The following is a 21,314-nucleotide window of genomic DNA, read 5'->3' on the forward strand; positions in this document are numbered from 1 at the left end:
TAGCTTGGTTCTATCTCGCGTAGAGTTCTATTTTACTGGGAATGCTCTGCGTTGTGCCGTCGCAAGTGTGACAGAGAATGTGTGTATAAGAAAAGTCGGCTGCCCGAGACTCTAGGTGGGCGTGTCTCTCTAAAAGCAAATACACAAGTATTTGAATTGCTCCCGCCAAGAGTCTTAGTTACTCCCGTCTCCTCAAAATTTATTTTAATTCAAAATTATTCATATAATAATGCAATCCTTTAATTAAAACATTGATTCACTTCAACAATTCTTCCCGTGGGATTGGGAAAGACGCTATTATGTCGCTAAGTTCTGTTTAGTCACGCCAAAAAGAGACTTTTGAAATAGCAAAGCTTTTAAAATCCTTTGACGTGCTCAGCTATGGACATAGAATCACTTGAAGTTTCTATTAAAGAGAATGAGCTTCAGGTCTGAAAAAAAATCTTAGAAATTTAAAATAAAAAGCCCTGACAAATTTGGGGTTCTTTATTAGTTTCTGGCTAAAAGATGAACATAGCTTAGCCAATTGATCCACCTTTTAATGTTCAATCCCAATAGGCTGTCTTAGGCACATTGATACCCTTGCAAACACGTCTCATCTATCCCCCAGTGTAGCAGGTATAGCCCTGGGCTGCATACACAGGTTTACTGATCTGTCTTTTTAATATCTGGCTTCAGGTCTATTTGGCACTGTAAACAGCTGTTGATGGACATTAGCTAATAGGCTACAAGCCAACAAAATCAGCAAAGTTTAATAGGCCTATTGGTAAATATTTGGCAGTCCATATTATTGACTTACAAATAAATTAAAAATAGCCTACTACTTGATGCCTCTTTTATGCTCTTTCCAAATATAACAATCATTTTTGTTGAATGAATTTTACCCCCACCCCTATATATACCAATTCAGGGTATTTAGGCTTATTTGATCATTAAGAGGGTGGGGTGAACTTTATTTCTGATTCAAATGAGAGGTAAGTTTAAACTTTACCCCCCCCCCCCCTTAATGTGCAAATATATAGGCTAGGCTACCCTGAATTGGTATAAATAGGCTATAAGGGTTGGGCTAAAATTCATTTCCGACAAAAATGATTATTTTATTTGTAAAGAGCATAAAAGATGCATCAAATAGTATGTTCTCTTTATTTGTAAGTCAATAATATGAACTGCCAAAAATTTACCTTAATATTTAGTCTAGGGCTCTAGCCTATCTTTTGACGTTAAGGGTGTATTTGTTAGGATAGTGATTATTAGCCTATATTTAGAATTAATGTTAAACTGTGGATTGAATGGTCCTATCTTCATCTTTTAGCTAATGATTTAGGCTAGCTGAATTGATCAAGAAAACTTCAAATATGTTAAACCTGCTCATTTATTATGCAACTAGTAGCCTAAGGTCCAGGTTATCCAATGAAAAGACTTAGGCCTAGGCTGCTTTTCTGATTTGATTTTGTTTAGTCAGGCATGACTGTTAAAAAGAATTTCCCTGGGAATTAGGGAGCTAGTTCCATATTATAAGGCTTTCATTACATTTTACATATAAATAGAAAACATAATTCTGTGCCAAGACTAAAGGAAATGCTTTAGCCTAATAATAAAGGCAAATTTGCAGGTTGCACTATCATCCTAGCTAAATTATAGTGCCACCTGCAAATTTACCATAATAAATAGGTAGGCTAGCCTTAATTTTATTAATTATCTGCTCACACTCTTTCCAAATGTGGCCCTATTATTTGCTTTCTTAGCATTTGCACCCCACTTTCCTTTAAGGGGTACAGATACAGCCCTAGCTTTTGTACAACATTTACTGATTTTGTTCCTTTTTTTAAACAAGCATTATTGTACCTGAGCCAAATACTGATGAGAATTAAATTCACAGTTATTGTAAATCTACTGAATCACCTACATTTTGAAACATATATAGCCTATATTGTGTCATTGGTAGGAGCTGGGACACAATTTTCATTATAGCAACCATAATATTTAAAAAGAATATAGAATACCCATAATTAACAAGAAATAAAATGAAAAATCAAGTCAAACTTAGAATGAGCAGAAGTTACCACAAATAGAGGAACTATATACCCCTAAGTCTTTGAAAGACCAGAGTATCATTTGTGCTTTACTGAGAACAATCATAATAACCAAAACTGGACTACATATAGAATTAATTAATGTAGATTGAAAGTTTAATAGGCTATGTATTGATATTTAGCCCTGGGAGTAATGGTAATTTTGAATACACAAAAGTAATATTTGCTATAGAGAGAAAACATTTGAAATATATCTTGTATTCAATAAAGCATAAATGACACTCTGATTTTAGAAGATGTAGGGGCATTAGCTGTCTCTCAGTTTATAGTAGTTTTGGTTGTTTAAGTTTGACTTGATTATTCATTGTAATTGTATCTTGTTTTGGGTTTCATTTATTTTTTGATGACAATTTTTTTTTGTTTAAGGCTTGACTAATTATTTGGCTTTATTTCTGTAAAACAAAGCCAATGCCAATAAAGCAAAATGAAAGTCTGAGCAAAATGAATGAACTCTTAAAAGTTTTGCAAATTCAGGGTGCTAGAATAGGTTTAAAAATTTAATGTTAAGACGACTAAGTCCCTAAGGCTAGGAATAAGTGAAGATGAAAAATATGACATTGGGTAACAAAAATATTGATCAGGTGAACAACTTCACTTACTTTGGTAGTGTTATTAGTAAAGATAGTGGGAGCAGTAATGATGTTAAAAGTAGGATAACAACAGCTCAGTTTTTTTTTTCACAGATAAAATAAAGTTTGAAAGAATAGGAAGATAAGTCTGCAAACCAAGATTAGAATATTAGAGGCAACAGCAGCAACATTTTAAGAAATTTACAAATCAATTTCTTGTGAATTATTACCTTGATTTATCAGTAGTTGTACCAAACCAATCATGCTGAGAATCCTCCTCAGGGCCATACTGTGGTGTTTCTTTTGTGGATGGTGAAGATTTTCCCCACAGTAGCATGCAGACAGTCTGTTATCATAGTATTATCCTTTCTTGTTTTAGTTTAAAGCTTATTCCAATAGGCAATGCATAGAACTCTTCCAAAAAAAGTCCCCCAGATCCCACTCCAAATACCAGTGAAATTGATACCCATCTTGGCTGATCAAGATCATTATCATAAAGTTCACATGATAGCTCCAATTCTGAGAATAGGACAATGATCAGTGTAGGGGCTAATGTCACTATAATTGATGATAATGGGTTCCAAGAGGTCCTTTCTAGAAGCTCTAAAAAAAGGAAAAAAATCTCCCCAATCAAAAGTATTGCCCCTCTCCCCGCCCAAGATCCGCCCTCCCAAAACTTAGGAATTTACCTTAAAATTTCTCCTAATACCCCCTTTGAAATAAAAAAGATTACTGCAATAAGAGTTGCAATTTTCAAATTGCTAAAATCAATGTTCTCTCTTAATATTCACCGTGATGGATCTCTGCTAATAGCTATTCAAGATCAGAAATCAGCAGACACAATAATTAATCTAAAATCCCTTCTGAATATCCCAATTAGTGCATCTAAATGGAACCCAAAACAATCCCCAACAAAAATTGTAGTTTATAATGTTCCCCCAGAAATACCCTTCTTTTAACTCCAGGAGTTAAAAGAAGGGCTCTCAGATAGGGCTGGCAATGCAATCCCAGTTGAAGATGTTACCCAACTTGGTAAACCTAACTCTAATGGCCTAAAAACAAGTAGATCTTTCTTATTTACACTGAAGGAAAAAATTAATATCCCAGAAAAGTTATTCCTATTTGGGCAAATCAAACCGCACAAGGAATACAAACCAAAGCCCATCCACTGTCAGAAGTGTCTCAAACTGGGACACACAACTAACAAATGCAATGAAATTCTCCTAGCATGTAGTAATTGTAAAGCATCCCATCCTAAAGAGTTGACAACTTGCAACAACACTCAGCCTACATGTATCAATTGCAAAATCCCACATTAATCTACCAATAAATCACTATGCCCTGCATATAAGAAAAGAGCACTGACACTCCAAATAGCAACTGAGAGGCCATTCCATACCCCTTTGCAGCTATGGAAGCAAATGCTGCCCAACCATACCAAATAAAGCCCATAATGAAACCAACGCAAACCCCCAAGTCAAATGAACCCAATGCATCAAGTACCCTGTATAAAATACCATCCTCTAAGCCCCCTAGCTCACATCCCTATCAGATAGAATCACCAAGTCAACAACCCTCTGTGCCCAGTGAGATGAAGTCAGCCTGGCCCCCCCCTCCCAAGAAGAAACAAACCAGAAACACTACCAGGAATTAATCCCTTAACTGACAAACAGGATGCACAACTAAACATGCAATCCCCAAATATATGCTTATTCATTCTAAACTGTAATGCAGTTCAGGCCATGAATATACATCAACTACAGAAAACAAAAATCATTGCAGAATTTGAAAAAATCTACATCCCTGATGATATGCTCATTCAAGCAAAAAAAAGATCTTGCTTTACCATTAACAAAGCTGAACATTGATACACAGTCATATGAAAAATAAATCAGCAGCACAACACATATCAATACTCCAGTGGAACGTAAGATCACTCACAGAAAATAAGCTAAATGAACTAATATCTTTTATGAATAATAATTCCATCAATATTACTTGCCTCCAAGAAACTCATTTAACCCAAAATCAACAAATTAATTCTCTGGTATATACTATCCTGAGAAAGGATAGATCATCAGAGAGAAAAGGAGGTGGAGTAGCTTTAATAGTTAAAAATAATATAAAATTCTGTGGCATCAACTTTCCAGATTTTGTAAATGGTGTTGATGCAATTGGTATCAGTGTTTAGCTGAATAATACAAAAACTTACATAATAAGTTTTTATAACCCTAATGGCCAAACTACAGATGCCATGGATTTCTTTAGCTATATAAATAATTCTAATATGTTAAAAAGTATCATTATTTGTGGAGACTTCAATGCCCACAGCCTTTTGTGGGGGAATAAACCAGCAAATAAAGCTGGTAAGTTCACTGAGCTTATGACTTCAAATAATATTGAATTAACTGTTGCTACCCCTCCAAACCTGAATTCATATTTCAACCCCAAAAGTGGCAGCTTCTCTACAATTGACCTACAAATTGTATCATTAAATATTTTGAATAAAATTTATATAAATAAAATTGATAGTCTATGTACTGACCACTTTGCTATAGTTTGCTCCCTAAACAAACCTGCTGAAACCCTATCACACACCTCCAAATATATCACCACTAAAGCAAATTGGCCTATGTTCCAAAATAAGCTAAATGATGAAATTACAAGTTTCACCCAAAATTCATGCATTTCAAACACAACTGTTGACACACATGCTAAAGTTTTGGCATCTTTACTAACAAATACAGCTAATCACACTATCCCCAGGACAACATCCAAGAAAACCTTCCCTAAACACATTCCCAAAGCTTGGTGGACAAATGATTGCCAAAATAAATGGAGAACAAAAAAGGCAGCTAGGAGAACATTCATAAAAAAACCCATCCCCTACTTCATATTTAAAAAAATTACAAGCAGAATCTAATCTAAAAAGGACTATAATAAATGCTAAATACAACTACTGGAATAATTTTGCAAATAATCTCCAGAGAAACACATGAGCCAATTATACATAAAGTCATAAGCCACATCTGTGGGAAAAAAGACTTCCCCCAACCCACTCCTGTATGAGCTTATACATGATAATACCCATTGTGACAATGGTAATGAAAAAGCTAAGCTATTTGCCACTCTTTTTGTTAATAAGCTAACATCAAATAATTGCAGCAAAATTCCCCAAATTTCTATGAACCCAAGTTACCAACCACGCCCAGGATCCGAGAATATAACCAGCCCATTCTGAATCTATGAAATGAATAATGCAATACATCATATTAGGACCAAGACTAGCGGCAGCTATGACAATATACACCCTACATGGATAAAGAATCTCACCCCTTCATACAAACATGAACTTATAAATTGTTATAATCACGCTTGAGCATCTTCTATGTTTCCCAATATCTGGAATTGTTCCTCGCTCTTACCAATCCTAAGGAAAAATAAACCCAAAGATAACCCTGAGTCTTAGAGGCCCATAATGATTACTCCTGTGATGGAGAAAATGATCTATTACCGACTCCTCTGGTTTGTTGAAAAAAAATAATATGATCCCTCATACTCAAACTGGTTTCAGGAAACACCACTCCTCAACAGATGCTTTCATATTGTTAACAAATGCAATAAATGAATCATTCTCAAAAAATAATGTCCTAGTTGCAGCTTTCCTAGATTTTGAAGGGGCATATGACAATGTGAACCACCAAATCCTTTTAAACAAACTTGCAAACCTTGGATTACCCCCCAAGCTAGTATCTTTCATAAAATCTTTCATAGAATTGCAAAGTTTCATTTTTTGTGTAGGTTGAGCCTCTTCACCCCAAAAGACAATAACCAAAGGCCTTCCTCAGGGAGCAGTCCTCAGCTGCCTCCTCCTTGCCCTATATCTCTGGGACATGAACCTCCCCCACACAAATCTACAATATGCTGACGATCTGGTGCTATGGTCATCTGGCAACACCTTTGAGATAGCACAGTCATAGCTTCAAAAGTCACTTTTCGAATTTGAAAAATTCTCTCAACATTTAGATTTACCCATTGCACCTACCAAGTTAAAAATAATCCAATTTCACTGAAAGCAAAATCATGTTAATGCAAGACTAACCCTAAATGGAACTACTATTTCAGAAGATAATCATATTAATTACCTAGGTCTTATGCTCAACCAAAAACTTAATTTCCACCTCCACATTTCAAACACAATAAAAAAATGCTATAGAAAAACAAATATACTAAAAACACTTCTTTCCACACCCTGGGGAAGTAAGGAGAAAACCTTACTCCAGATTTGTAAATCACATATAAGACCCCATATTGGCTATGGGCTCATCGTCTATGGTGCATGTGCAAAGACCCAGATGCAAAAAATTGAAACAATACAAAATGATATAATATGTCTCATATTTGGTCTTAGGAAACCCACAAGCACCAAGTTTCTGCTTATGGAAAGTGGATTAACAACAATAAGGGATAGACATAGCTTTTTCTTGACAAAACATCTTACAAAAATTGAATCAAACAGCTCACACACCCTACGTAATTGGTTAAGAAATCCAGTCATGTATAGAGGCATTGCAGATGAGTATGCCAATATTCAGAAGAATTTCCCTGTACCGGCAAAGCCTATTGCATCTACTTTCCCCCAATCTCCTTCATGGAATTGGTCAATTCCCCTAATAAATACTGATTTCTCAAAGTGGAATAAAGATTTAACCCCCAATGCTTTTGTCCAGAAAAAAATTGCTGAAATTAATACAATTACTTATAAAAACCACTTCCAAATATTTGTTGATGGGTCAAAAATGAATGAGAAGGTAGCAAGTGCTGCTTTTCTTCCTCACCTGAAAATTGCAATGGGTGAGAGATTGTATAATAATGTATCTATAATGTCTGCTGAGTTAAATGCCATAATCATAGCATTAGAACACCTTATAGAAAACCAACCTTTGATTGCTAATTCAAAAAATATTATAGTCTATTCCAACTCTTTATCAAGCCTTGAGTTGCTGGCCTCAGCCCCTCAGTATAAGTTGGACATTGACACTTATCATTGTCTTAGTATTATAGATAATCTTGCTTCAAGTGGCATAAGAACTTATCTTCAGTATATTCATAGCCACTCTAGTATAAGTGGTAATCATCAGGTTGATGAAATAGTAAAAAATGCTATAAATATTGACCAGCCAAGTGGGAGACCAATCCCCATTAGAGATATTTACCAATGGAGACTATCAGATATTACATTTAATAAGAATAATCCTATCCTTTCCCCAATTCCCAATAAGTATTTTTCAAAAATTTATCATAGAATTCGTTCTGGAACAAATGGACTAAACTTTCTTGCATTCTCGTACCAGTTTCCTAATTCAAGTGGTTCAGTTCCCCTGTCCCCTCTTTGCAGGTATTGTAATATGAATAAAACAATTGACCACTGCCTATTTGAATGTAATACGCTGACGTCTGCACAACATACCTTGCTTTGTAAACTGTTAAAATGCTTCAAACACCACAAAATCTCACTATCAGCCAAGAGCCTAGCCAACTATACCTGCACACAGAGCATATAAATCGACATCTATCATCTTATATTTGAACTCCTTGAGTCGAAAGATCTACTGAAAGATATCTGAAAATATCTAATAAATGAGGGGCAATTAAGCCAGTAGCTCTGTAGCCCACAGACTGAAGCAAAAGGAAAAGGGCTAAATAGTATTACTGAAAATCCCGCCTGCTGTGAAACAGAAGAAGAAGAATATTGGAAGCTTCAGTGATGACGGTGGTCAACTATGGCTCTGGAGCATGGGTGCTCCAAAAAGCAGATGAAGATTTGCTAGGTGTTTTCCAGAGGTATTGCCTATGGATTGTTCTGTGTCCACAGCTGACTGACAGTATTTCAAAAAGTAGGCTTTTCAAAAAGTATGGTTCAATGCTGCTTTCTAGGGCTATAATGAAGTAAAATTTGAGATGGCTAGGGCAATTTCTGTGGATGAAGGGTGACAGATTGCCTAAGATTGTCCTTTTCAGCCAACTGTCTATGGTTAAATGGAAAGCAGGTTGTCTGCAGTTGGGGTGGGAGGATGACATAAAGAAAGGTTTAAAGGAAACGGGAACTTCCTGGGAGGTTGTAAAGAGGGAGGCTCTGAATGGATTGGGATGGATGAGTGTGCATAGCTGTGTTGTCCTCAAGCAGCTTGGTGTTGTGGTACTTCTTTACTAGTAGTAGTTTATTTCTGCTTATCTTTGCCTTAATCTAGTTCTTTTCTTTTCTTTGAAGCACTTCTTTTGCAGAAAAAGTATTTCAAATTAATTTCTCTCCATTTTTAATTGACACTGTTTTTTGTTATAGGTTAATACAAGGAATACCTATAAAGTTGTTTTTGAAGTTTCTTGATAATAATCAAGATTTTGCCTTGCTACTTATATTTTAGACCAAATTTCAATAACCGGTTTAGTATAGTTGAGCAAAAGAAGTCTGGACAGATAGGGGAAAATTATTCAAATAAATGCACTGAAGATCTGTATAATTTATGGCCCTACATTAGGCTGAAGCTATAGTGATCCCCATCATGCTACAAACTTGAGCATAAATTAATACTGATTGACTACTTCATTATAACAATCAAATTATGTGAATTTTTCAAAGTATTTTATTTTAAAAATAAATGCATTTGAGCTGATTTATGAAAAAAGGCTCTGATTTGTTGTTTTAGAAGTGAAAATAAGATATCAAGAATCAATGCAACCAGATTTTGCCTAAAGGTTTGATTCCCTTGGTGCTGGTATTTTAATCGAGGTGTCTTCATTGCTTGAGATTTTAAGCAGATTAACACACAAAAACAAATATTTAACAATAAAAATCAATACTACAACATTTGGTTTCAAACACTTCCTTAATATGCTTCTCTTTTTCCCGAATGTCAAAGTTTAAAATCTACTTTTATATTCCTATCCAATATTCCCTCAAAGTTTTGGCTGGATTTTAGGCTAATAATTCATACCACTAGCCATAACAGAGTTGCTGCAAATACGCCCTTTTTACAACCTGAATCCATATAGTGTCTTTTGATTTTATTCAACATCCCCTTCAATTTTTCCTGATAGTTTCATGTTAATGCCCTTAGCTGCACCTCAGGTGCAGGAAAGAGACATGTTTGACTACCTGGATATACATAGTAAATTTAGATTTATTTCAACATTCTTGAAAGTTTAAACTTGAAACCTTGGCCATCCCTCAGATCTTGCAGAAGCACAATTTTGACAAACAGGATGCACATATTTCTGTGGAAGTAGTTCAACATTTCCTGAAAGCTTCAACATAATACCCTAAGCTGCTTCTGAGACATGCAAATAGTGTCTTTTAGTTTAGCTCCACATCCCCTGCAACCTCCCCTAAAATTTTCAACTTAGTACCCTTAGCCACTCCTGGGATATTGCTGATAGCCTATGCCATTTTCACCCTTAGCTGCTCTTGAGATATTGCACATATGCATTATTTTTTGGCATAGCTGTGCTAGGAGATAGTGAACTATTATTGCATAGCTATGCAAGGAGTGAACCAAGTAGCTAATCTCTCATCAGGTCACTCAGCTTCAAGAATGTTGTTGATTTGTGGTACTTCTCTGGGTATTATAATGAATCTTTACAATTTGTAATTATTCTCAAAACCATAGTAAAATTGCTCCAGTTGCTGGTAGCTATCATTTTATATTGCAGTGGAACCTGTTTAAGAAAGTTAAAATTAGTTAATCAGCAACTCAATAACTCCTAGGCCAATCCTTCATCCACAGAATGTGACCTAGCTGTCTCAAACTTTCTCTCATTATATCCCTAGAAAGCAGTACTTTTTGTACAGACTATTGTTTGAAATACAGTGAGTCAGCTGGGTACCCAGCACAATCTGTAGGCAATTTCTCTGGAAAACATCTAGCAAATCTTTGTCTGCTTTTTGGAGTATCCATGCCTCAGGTCTATATTTGACCACTGTCATGTAGCTTCCAATATTCTAATCTTGGTTTGCGTTGGTAAGGTTATAAACCTAGAAGAGGCCCAGAGACAGTTAATTTCATAAAGGCAGAACCAACAGAAAACACAAAAACAGCTTTAACTTTCATTTTGCTTCTATTGTACAGTTGTATCCACCACTACCTTCTGAAAATGCACCTTCATTTTCAACTGAAGCACTGTTCCCAAATTCACATGAAGATTCAAATTTAAATTCAATGCCTAAAGTCTCAATTTCAGAAATTAGAAAGAAAGTTGCCTTGTTAAAGATAACACCAGTGGCATATTTTGATATTCCAGCAGTATTTTTAAAAGAATTGTTGATCCTCTTTCATAGTATTATACAATAATATCACTAAAACTGGATATTTCCCAAATAAAGATGAAAATTAAATTCATCAGTCCTATTCCAGAATCAGAAAAACACTTTTTTTAAGTGAAAGTAAGGAGCAACATTTAAATTTAAACCAAACAAAAATTACTCAGTATCAATCAATTACTCAGTATCAGTATCAATCTAGCTTTCATTGAGTGAACACTGGATAAACATTTTGACTATTAACTAACCAGTGTGACAAGTTTATTTTATGAACAGGATATCATTGCAAGTTTACCTGGACTTTTTTGGACTATTTACAAACCTGTATGGCAAGTTTTTCTTCATAATAGGATATTCATTATAAGCTTTCAAGATTAGCTGTCGGACTGAAATTCCCCGCGTATTTAAGATTGGATTTCGTAGTGAATTTTCTTCTCCAGTTATGCAAGCGGGTGATCGTGTATTTGCGCAGTTTAAATATTACAAACTTTGGCCGTGCAAAATTAAGAGAGTGATTACTGTTTGTGACGGTCGATCCAACTATGAAGTTTGCTATTATGGAACGGACGAAACCAAGATTGTGACGTCTGATAATATTTTGCGCTACTCAATAAAGTATTCTCAAGCGGTAAAAGATGGGAGAAGAAGAAATTTACAAAGAGCGATTAAGCTTTGTATCAAAGATTCAGATGGATTGCCAGATGAATTATCTGAATCCGTGCTATCTCTACAGACTGATCTGTAGGAATTGCGAAGCGGTGTAGAAGACAAGATCCGGAAAAAGTGGACAAAGAGTTTTCCAAGTTAGATATATCTCCATTGCAGTTTACAAAGGAATTTTTAGACACGATTACACAAGCGGTTTATAAAGCAATTGAGATGCAGTTTCAGTTGAAGTTTGAGCAGGTTGAAAAGGCTCTCAAGGGTTTACGAGTGAAACTTGTTCAAAATGAGTCCAAACTTGAAAAACTTGAGTCGAAGTTGGACAACTTAGGTCAGTCTGCCCTTCTAAATAAAGTGATTGTTGCTGGGGTCGAGACAACTGCCCGTGATCTCCCGGTACTAGGTGAGAAAGTTCTTGATCATTTAAATTTGCAAATGGGACGTCAGCTTGAAAAATCAATGATTAAGGGGGCTAAACATCTAGGAGCTAATGATCAAGCTCTAGCCCCTATCAAACTTACATTGATCTCAGAAGCTGCAGCAGTCGAAATACTTCGCAATCGAAAAATAGACTCATAGACTCATAGACTCATTTATTTATAAACAACTATCGTAGCCGTGGCCGAAGCCCCGACTAAATGGCGCTGTTTAGTACATTACATAAAACTGGTCACTGGCGGTTTAAATAACTGACAAAAAAAGGCACGAAAGAATTGCTGTGACGGGTTGTTCGACACTTTGGCGGCACTAGTTGATTTTTATGGCGGGTGTTGGCGGTGATAGGTGCAGGTGGGGGAAGCAACGAACGGTGTTTCTGGGACGAAAGAAGGGACTGCCCAAAATTGCACATTAACTGTAAGCGCCTATCACGCAACGTTGGCAGTCGTAAGGTACTAAGGGCAGCCTCATAAGAGTTGTATTTCGGGCCTAGTATCACTTTCACTGCCCGTTTTTGAATGGCTTCCAGATCTTCACTTAGGTATTCAATATTATGAGCCTGAGGGCCCCACACAGGACACGCATATTCAAGGATTGGGCGCACATACGTGACGTAAACCGTCTTCAGCTGACTTTGTGAGAAACCCAGTCGGCGCAAGGTAATTAGCGACTGTAATGCGTAACTACCTTTTTTCACCAGACCGGCGATGTGCGCGCTAAATGAACAGTCGTCACTGAAAGTAACCCCGAGAATCACTGAGGTTGAGGTAGTAGGGTACCAAGGAACCGGGCATGAGAGGTCACGCTTAAGCGGATTAAACCTCATGACTTTTGTTTTATTCATATTAAGCTGGAGGTCATTAATGCTACACGCCTCGAGAAAGGAGTTCCTGATCTCACTGCTGAACTGGGGATACACGTCTGACTTTTCAGCAAGATATTTCAGAAGTAGGGAGAGATCGTCCACGTATTTGAATCTGTCTTCAAACTCGAGGATAATGTAGTTAATTACCGCTAAAAACAAAAGAGCTGCCAGCTTAGTGCCTTGTGGTGCGCCACACGTTAGTTCAGCCCACTCAGAGTTTAAGTCACTAGGGAAGAGAGCATAGACACACTGACAGCGGTTACGCAGGAAGTCAACAACTAAGAGCAAAATATGCTTCCTAGCGCCCATCTTTTTGAGGTTATTTGCTGCTGTATAGTGGCGGATCAAGTCAAAAGCCTTACGATAGTCGACTAAAAGCAGGTCAACGAGGCTACTGCCTTTGTCCAACCACTCGGTAATCAGGTGGTAGAGACGTACTAGATAATGCGTCGTACTACTCCCTTTCAAGCAGCCGTACTGAAACGGATCTAGGGCTGGCTGAACTTGGGCTAGGAGCTCTCTATAAATAAAAGATTCAGTCACTTTAGCCATATTAGGCGTAATAGAAATCGGACGAAGCTGATTGCAGGACTTCGGGTCTTTGACTTTAGGTAAGACGCGGACGTAGGCTTTTTTCCAAGCACTCGGGAAATGCTCAAGGGTTCCCGCGTCTTTGTTAATGAAGCGTTAACTAGGGAGAGGCAGGAGGTTTTCAAGCTTGCTTGCAACAGATTTGAAAATAAGAATGTGTGGACGATGTGAAAAATGGCTTCATTTTTGTGAAAAATGGCTCGCAAATTATACCATGCAAAACAATAGCCAATGTGGCTTAGATCCTCAATCTGGCTAATGAACCTTCACTGTGAATAATTGAAGTTTGATTTAGTTTTCCTTTGTTTATTTGTGATATGGATGGATTTCAGTCGTTTTCGGAGTCCCGTTTAAACTTAGATGCGATACTTAATGATTTGACTGGGAGTGATAAAGATGTACAGTATGTCAGAAATCTACCGGATTGTAACTTTTTGGATGAGCCTTTAACTAATGAAATTGAGCAATGTGAATTCCTGATAAGGGTATTACATGTTAATGCGCAAGGATTACAGGGTGCATGTAATGAACTTAAGTTCTTATTAAATTCTAGTCCTAAAGATATTGTAGCTGTATGTGAAACTTTTTTGTCGCAAAAGTCTCCAATGTCTATGCTGTCCCTTTCAGGTATGAAATCTGTTTCAAGGTGTAGGTCTGAGAGTGCGAAAGGTGGTCAATTAATTTATGTTTGACAGGATTGGTCTGTTAATATACTTGACGATTTTTCAGGTTGGGAAGAAGGTTTATGTGAGACTCTATTTATTGAATTACATCCCATTGGCTGCGAACCTTTTAGTTTTGGGTCAGTATATAGACCGCCATCAAGTAACCCCAAAGAGTTTTTAGATTTTTGAGCCCCTAGTTGTAAAACATGGTGGATGTAAAAAAACAGCAATAATTTCAGGTGATTTCAATTTTGATTTGTTGAATTTAGATGTGGCTTTTCATAAAAAGTTTCTGAACATTATGCTGTGTTCAGGACTTTTTCCAAGTATTTTGCTACCTACAAGAGTAACAAAGACTACTGCAACTTTGCTGGATAACATTTTCTTTTCTGGTGTTTCTTTTAAAGTGATAAAGTCTTCTGTTAGTATATGTGACATGTCTGATCATTTTCCAGTTAGTGTTGTTTTAGATGTAGCCCAAAAATTATTTCAACCTGCATTTAAAAAACATAGAAATAAAAATTTTTACCGACAAAAAAATTGATTGATTTTTAAGCTTTTGCGTGAATTGATAGATAATCAAGACTGGCCCCCCCATTTTTGATTCAAATGATGTTAATGATGCTTTTTGGAAATTTATCCATGATATGATGCAGCTCCGAGATCCAGTAGCATCGACAAGATTTTTGCACGGAAAGTTTTCAAAAAAATTTGACCCGTGGATTAGGGATGGTATTTTGACGTCACTTAAGATGAAAAGGAAAAAACATCGTCAGTATCTGGCTGTCCAATCTGATGTATTTTATGAGGAATATAGAACTTATAGAAATAAACTGAATTCTATTATAAGATATGCTAAAAGAAAATATTTTTCCGATAAATTTTTACAGTATAAGTCAAATATGAAACAGACATGGCAGCTAATCAATGATAAAATCGTACCAATCATCGTTCGAGTTCGGGAGTTAATTGTCTTGAACTTGATGGTTCAAAAGTGACGGATCCAAAAGAAATTTTGGATATTTTTGGCAAGCATTTAAGTACTATTGGGTACTATTGATTGTATTGAGTACAAATAGGCAAGAGAGTCAGTCAAATGATTTTGTTGTTGAAGATGAAGCACCAAACTCATTTGATTTATCTGAAATTGCACCTCAGGAAGTTAAAGGACATATAATGAAACTAAAGCAAAGTTTTTCATTGCATGATTTTGGGTTTTCTACACAAATTGTGAAACAAATAGCTCCTAATGTTGCCCCATTGTTGGTGCATATTTTTAATTTGTCTTTACTAAAAGGAGTTTTTCCGGATCTTTTAAAAATTCCCTGTGTATTAGCTTTGTATAAAGGTGGTGCTTCTATGGATCCTTCAAATTATAGGGGAATTTCACTGTTATCTGTTTTTAGTAAAATTTTGGAAAAAAATTGCTCATAAACAACTTCAAAATTATTGATGTAATAATAAAATATTGCATCCTTTGCAGTATGGATTCATTAAAGGAAACTCAGCAGAACTAGCAATACATCAGCTTTTAATTGAATTAAATAATGCGCTGGACGCTGGTCAGGGTGCCTTGGCTATATTCTTGGATGTGGCCAAGGCGTTTGACTCGTTGGATCACCATCTTTTACTAAATAAATGAAAAAAATATGGGTTTTCTTCAAAATCTTTAAATTTTTTTACATCTTACCTTGCTGAAAGAAAAATTGAATCCCATGATAGTAAAAATGGAATCCGATCTAAGTCATTTTTCGTAAATTGTGGGGTTCCTCAGGGCTCTGTTTTGGATCCTACCCTATTTCTTCTTTTTATTAATGATTTGCCTGTGTTTCTTCCAATCTGCAAAATTGTTATGTTTGCGGATGATGTTTTGATTTTTTCTTCCCTTTCAGATTTAACACAGCTTTTCTTGAACATCCAAAGTACTCTATCAACTACTTCAGAGTGGTATTGTCAAAACCTTCTTCTATTAAATGAAAGGAAATGCCAGTATATGCTATTTTTACAAGTTGGTTCAGTCAATTCTGATGTTTTTTCTCTTTATTTGAATAATATGGAACTGAAACGGGTACAACAGTTTAGATATCTTGGGATAATTATTGATGAAAATTTGTCATCTCATGAACATGTTAAAACTCTATCGGTAAAAGTTTGTAGGTTTGTTGGGATTATGTTCCGTCTCCGCCATGTTTTTCCGGTTAATATACTTAAATCAATTTACTTTTCTTTGGTCCATCATTTTTTTCTATATTGTGTTTCAGTGTGGGCTTTAAATTTTCCTTCAGTTTATAAACCCCTTCAAATTTTACAAAATAAAGCGATAAGGATACTTTTTGAGATTGATAATAGGTCTTCTATTACTCATCTTTTTGGATCAGCTGGAATTGTTTCTTTACATCAACTTCATTTCATTGCAATATCCCAGATATGTCACAATTACGTTTTTTGCCAGTTAGCATCATATTTCCATGGAATTTTCCCTTTTAACTCGCAGCGTCATTCATATCCGACATCACTCAGGTTCAATTTCTCACTCGAGTTTAGGCGAACAGCTAGAGCAAGATTTAGTTTGAGGCATATTGGTCTGAAGGTGTGGAATTTTATTCCCCTGGATATTAGAGAGTGCGCTGATTACCAGCAGTTTCACAGAATTCAATTTATTATTAAATTTATTATTAAATACTACAATAAATACATAAATACACTTAAGCGCTAGAGGTCCCAAGAACCATAGCTTGTAGAGGATCTCGTATCAATCACAAACTGTACACTAAACAAATCAGGGAAGCAAAAAAAAAAATACAACAATATCTCAAAAATATAAACACAATGCGAGAAAAAACAACAAAAAACAAACAACTGCTAAACAATAACCTCTTAATTAATTTTATCCAAAATTAAAATGGCTTTTAATTTATGAAAATTTCAAACCATTGTAGATATTATTAAATGACAGGGTTTGAACCTAATTAAAAATAACAAGAGAGGGGAAAAGAAAAAAAACTATATACATAAAAGCGGAAAAAAAAGATAAAGCAAAATGAATAAAGAAAAAAAACGAAATTACTTCAAGCCTTAGAGAATATTTTTCTGCAAAGGGAAGAAGAGTTTTTGATAAGAGAAAATTCACTGGGAATAGAGTTCCAAAGAGCAATTGCTCTATAAATTGGTGACCTCTGAGCTGCTGAGGATACCCTTTTAGGCAACCGAAATTGGTGAACAGAGCTCCGAAGCAAAGGCTGGCACTTACGTGTTGATGCTCGATCAAAGTAGGATATGATGTTTGGAGGAAGCAAGAAATTGAAGGCTCGATGAGCTAGTTTTGGGTTCTGCTTCTTTATAACCACATCTAAGGCATCTAGACCAGTGTCACTGCAAAGATCAGTTGTAGGATAGAGTCGGGGAAGGCGAAAAGTTGCCTTCACCGTTCTATTCTCTACTGTTTGGAGTTGCCGAAGGGAAGAATGGTTAGTATTGCCCCATACAGTGTAGCAATAAGAAAGATAAGGAAGGACAAATACAAAATAAAGAGAAAGCATTACATCAGGAGGAAGAAATTGATTGGCACGATGAAGCAAAGACACTTGACGAGAAATTATAGAATGTGTATAGGAAATATGAGTTTTGAAAGAATGAAAACAATCAACATGCACACCATGAAGTTTAACAAAAGAGCACTGGGGAATTATATCAGTACCATAAAAAACAAAGATTGTTGGAGAAGGTTCAGACATGTGGTATGGGGTTCGAAAATGAATAATGCTACTCTCAGAGCTATTCAACAGCATCCTGTTCTGCTCACACCAATCACGCACATGGTTGAGCAGAAGCTGAGCCTTAGACACAGCAGAGGGCAGATCATTAGAAACCACAAAAAATTACTATCGTCTGCAAACAAAACAGTGTGAGTATCAAGGTTGGGAGATGGAGGAAGGTCATTAATATAAATAAGAAAGAGGAGTGGTCCCAAAACTGAGCCTTGAGGAACCCCTTTGGAAACAGAAGCTAGATCAGAATATTTCCCATCGTAACACACAAACTGAGATCTATTAGACAGGTAAGATTTAAACCATTCAAAGGCAATTCCCCGAACTCCAAGTAGAGACAGTTTTCCCAGAAAGACAAAATGATCTACCACGTCGAAAGCTTTATAAAAATCAAGAAATAGTCCTAGAACACAACGACCCTTGTCTATATTAACACGCACGAATTCTGTAACGTCAACTAGAGCACATGCAGTAGAGAGTTTAGGTCGTAAGCCATACTGGTGATCAGACAGAACAGAACCGCTTCCAATTGAAGCACCAGTAGACAGGAATGAAAAAAGCCTCTTATGCACAACTTTTTCAAGTAGCTTTGAGAAAATTGGAAGAATTGATATAGGTCTATAATTTGACACTAAGATGGGGTCACCCTTCTTAAAAAGAGGGAGTACTTTTGCAATTTTAAACGAATCAGGGTATACACCTTTTGAAATAGATAGAATAAAGATATGGGTAAGAGGTTCAACAACATAAGAAGAAACAGACTTAAGCACATGGTTTGTTAGTTCAAGCGCATCAGCTGTGTTACTGCTACTTAAAGAAGAAATAAAATCACAGATCTCTATGCTTATACAAGGAGTTAGAAAAATACTTCTCTCAGCTGGTGAAGATTTACCTAGTTTAGGAAAGGAGGGGGTCTTAACAGTTGGTAGGGTGGTAAAGTAAGAGTTGAAGGCACTAGGTACAACTGCTGTTTCAATAGTTGAACTATATGCATTCTTGAAGGCAGTAGGCTGTTTCTTTGATTGTTTACTACGAGATAAAGCTTCATTAACTACACTCCAAACTTTCTGTAGATTACCTTTGCATTACCTTTGCATAAATCATCAGGATCAAGGCTTTTGCAAGCCAGCTTAAAAAGCTCTGACTTCTGCATTGTTGATCTCACAAGACTAGGAATGGTGAGGAAGTTTATCTCTGAGAGTTGACTTTGGTTTTATTTACCTTGTTTGTATTTGGGCAGTTGTCCAAGAGGCTTGTTTCTGTTTTTTTTTGTTGTTTTTTTTTCTTTGTTTTTTCTTTTTTTCGTTTTCATTGAAATTGCTACCAGTGTTTAATAGTTTGTTGTAATTTTAATGCGCTCAATTATGCCACTAGGCATGTGCGCAGGTGTATTTTGTAGCGTTATGTATATTTCATAACTAAATATCTATCTATCTATCTACTCTGTACATGAAAGGGCTGCCCATTCCCCAATCTTTGCTCTTTATGCTGAAGTCTTAAAAGTTCTTTTAAAATATATCTCATTCAAATTCAGTAGTTCTTATGTTTTAGGAGCCGTATTAAAGAATTGTGACAAAAGTCAAACTTTAGAATAAAGAGAAAGGGGAAGACCCACTCATTTACAGAATAATTTCTGCTCTTTTGATGTTTTAATGCTGTTCCTGACTTTTAGTTGAAAGAGTTTTTTTTTTAATTTCTGACTATTTTAAATTAAAGCTAGAAAATCCTCTTTCCTTTCCTCTATGTAAAGTATTCCCTGGAAAATTTCAACCCCACATAAAATCCTACCCGTGGAAAATCCCTTTGCAGAAAATACACCCCCAAAATTTCTATGTATTTCCTAATAAAAAATATGCGAACAACAGGCTAGTTATATGACCTACAGCCTTTTCCCCAGGGTCTGTGGGGGGTCATGTCATTCTCAGATGCAACTTATTGGACTTTTCAACTATGCTGTATCAAATGGCTGTTTTAAAGTTTTAATTGGATTTGTTCAGGGAAAAATGGGTATGGAAAGTAGGCTAGGTGCCCTCCAATCTTTTTGATCACTTAAAGAGGGCACTACAACTTTTGATTTCTGATCAAGTGAGCTATCTCATGGTCTTCTAGGATCACTGGTTTGATATGATCACCTCTGGAAAAAATAAACAACAACAAATAATTTTGCAACTGTCATCTTTCTTGTGTCAAAAAAATGCTAAATTCTTTTATTTTTGTATATAGGAGCCTGTAATCTCTATAGTAGAATTATCTAATGTGCTGAATCTGATGGTGTGATTTTCATTAAGATTGCTTGACTATTTGGAGGGGTTTCCCCCTTTTTCAAAAATTGGTAAATTTCTGCAGCCTTTTGGCTTTACACAAACTGTTTGAAAAGATGCAGTTAATGATTTTGCTGATATGAGGCTGATTGCTGTTACACCAATCTTCTGGCAAGTTTATGAGAGTTGTGTTGCTTTTTGGATAAACAAAAATATCTTTGAGAAGTAATTAATAAGGAGACTGCATTAATAAGGTAGACTTCAATAAAACAATAAAAAATTTATAATAAGAAAATAAATGAATAGATAAAAATGACTTCTTTCACCACTCTATTAATGTAACTCCTATATGAACTTCTATTTTCGGCCAGGCGGAGAAGGTAGAGCACGTTCAGTGACGTGAAATTGTCTTTCCATCTCTTTGGGGGGCATCATCAAGGGCAAGAACCATATACACGCCCTTCAAGGGCTATCTTTGGGAGGTGAGTTCTTTCCATAGGCTTGGTGTGTTCTAGCCATCTAAGTTGTTACAGTTTTTGGAGTACAATTTTTAAATTTGTTTTCCAAATTTTTCAGGTTGTTTCAATTTCAGTTAAATTGAGCCTGCTGATATTTTGTATCTGCTGCTTCTCAATAATTTGTAGATAATGTTGTTGACTGAAATTTTAAGGTAACCAATAATTGAATTGTATTAATTAGAAGGTTTAGTTGCTGAATTGATCGATTCAAGTAACCCCTCCATTGTGGATTACTTTTAAAAGCAACTGTTCCAAAGGATCATAATCATCTTCTAAAAGATCTTCTTCTAAAGATCATCTTCTAAAAGACTCGCTTTATATTTTAATTCTATTGAGAATTTTAGTTTTCTCTCCAAATATGAAGAAGTAGCAAATAACAATTATGATCAGGTTAATGTACACTGTTATAAAGGGTTCATTAATGCTATTTTTAGTTTTCACTTTATTATGATTGAGACGGTATAGTATCCATTTCAACAAGGACCTTAGGCAAGATTTAAGTTAAGGGTCTTAATTTTTTTTTTGTAACCATTGTAATAAATTTCAAGGTACTTGTATAATATAGCC

At 35.8% G+C, this 21,314-nt stretch overlaps 1 protein-coding gene across 1 annotated transcript in view; it reads left to right on the plus strand.

Annotated features, from left to right (window-relative positions):
* Positions 1-318: 318 nt before the first annotated feature.
* LOC148941108 (zinc finger CCCH-type with G patch domain-containing protein-like) overlaps positions 319-21,314 on the plus strand; it is a 73,610-nt gene continuing 52,614 nt past the window's right edge. Inside the window, exon 1 of the mRNA XM_089103818.1 lies at positions 319-429. Within this exon, the coding sequence (XP_088959944.1) occupies positions 382-429 (48 nt within the window). The 5' untranslated portion in view covers positions 319-381. The remainder of the gene's footprint in view (positions 430-21,314) is intronic.

This window comes from Artemia sp. Qi Xiang Cuo, chromosome 18, assembly GCF_049724085.1.
Source record: "Artemia sp. Qi Xiang Cuo chromosome 18, ASM4972408v1, whole genome shotgun sequence".
Taxonomy (NCBI): Eukaryota; Metazoa; Arthropoda; class Branchiopoda; order Anostraca; family Artemiidae; genus Artemia; species Artemia sp. Qi Xiang Cuo.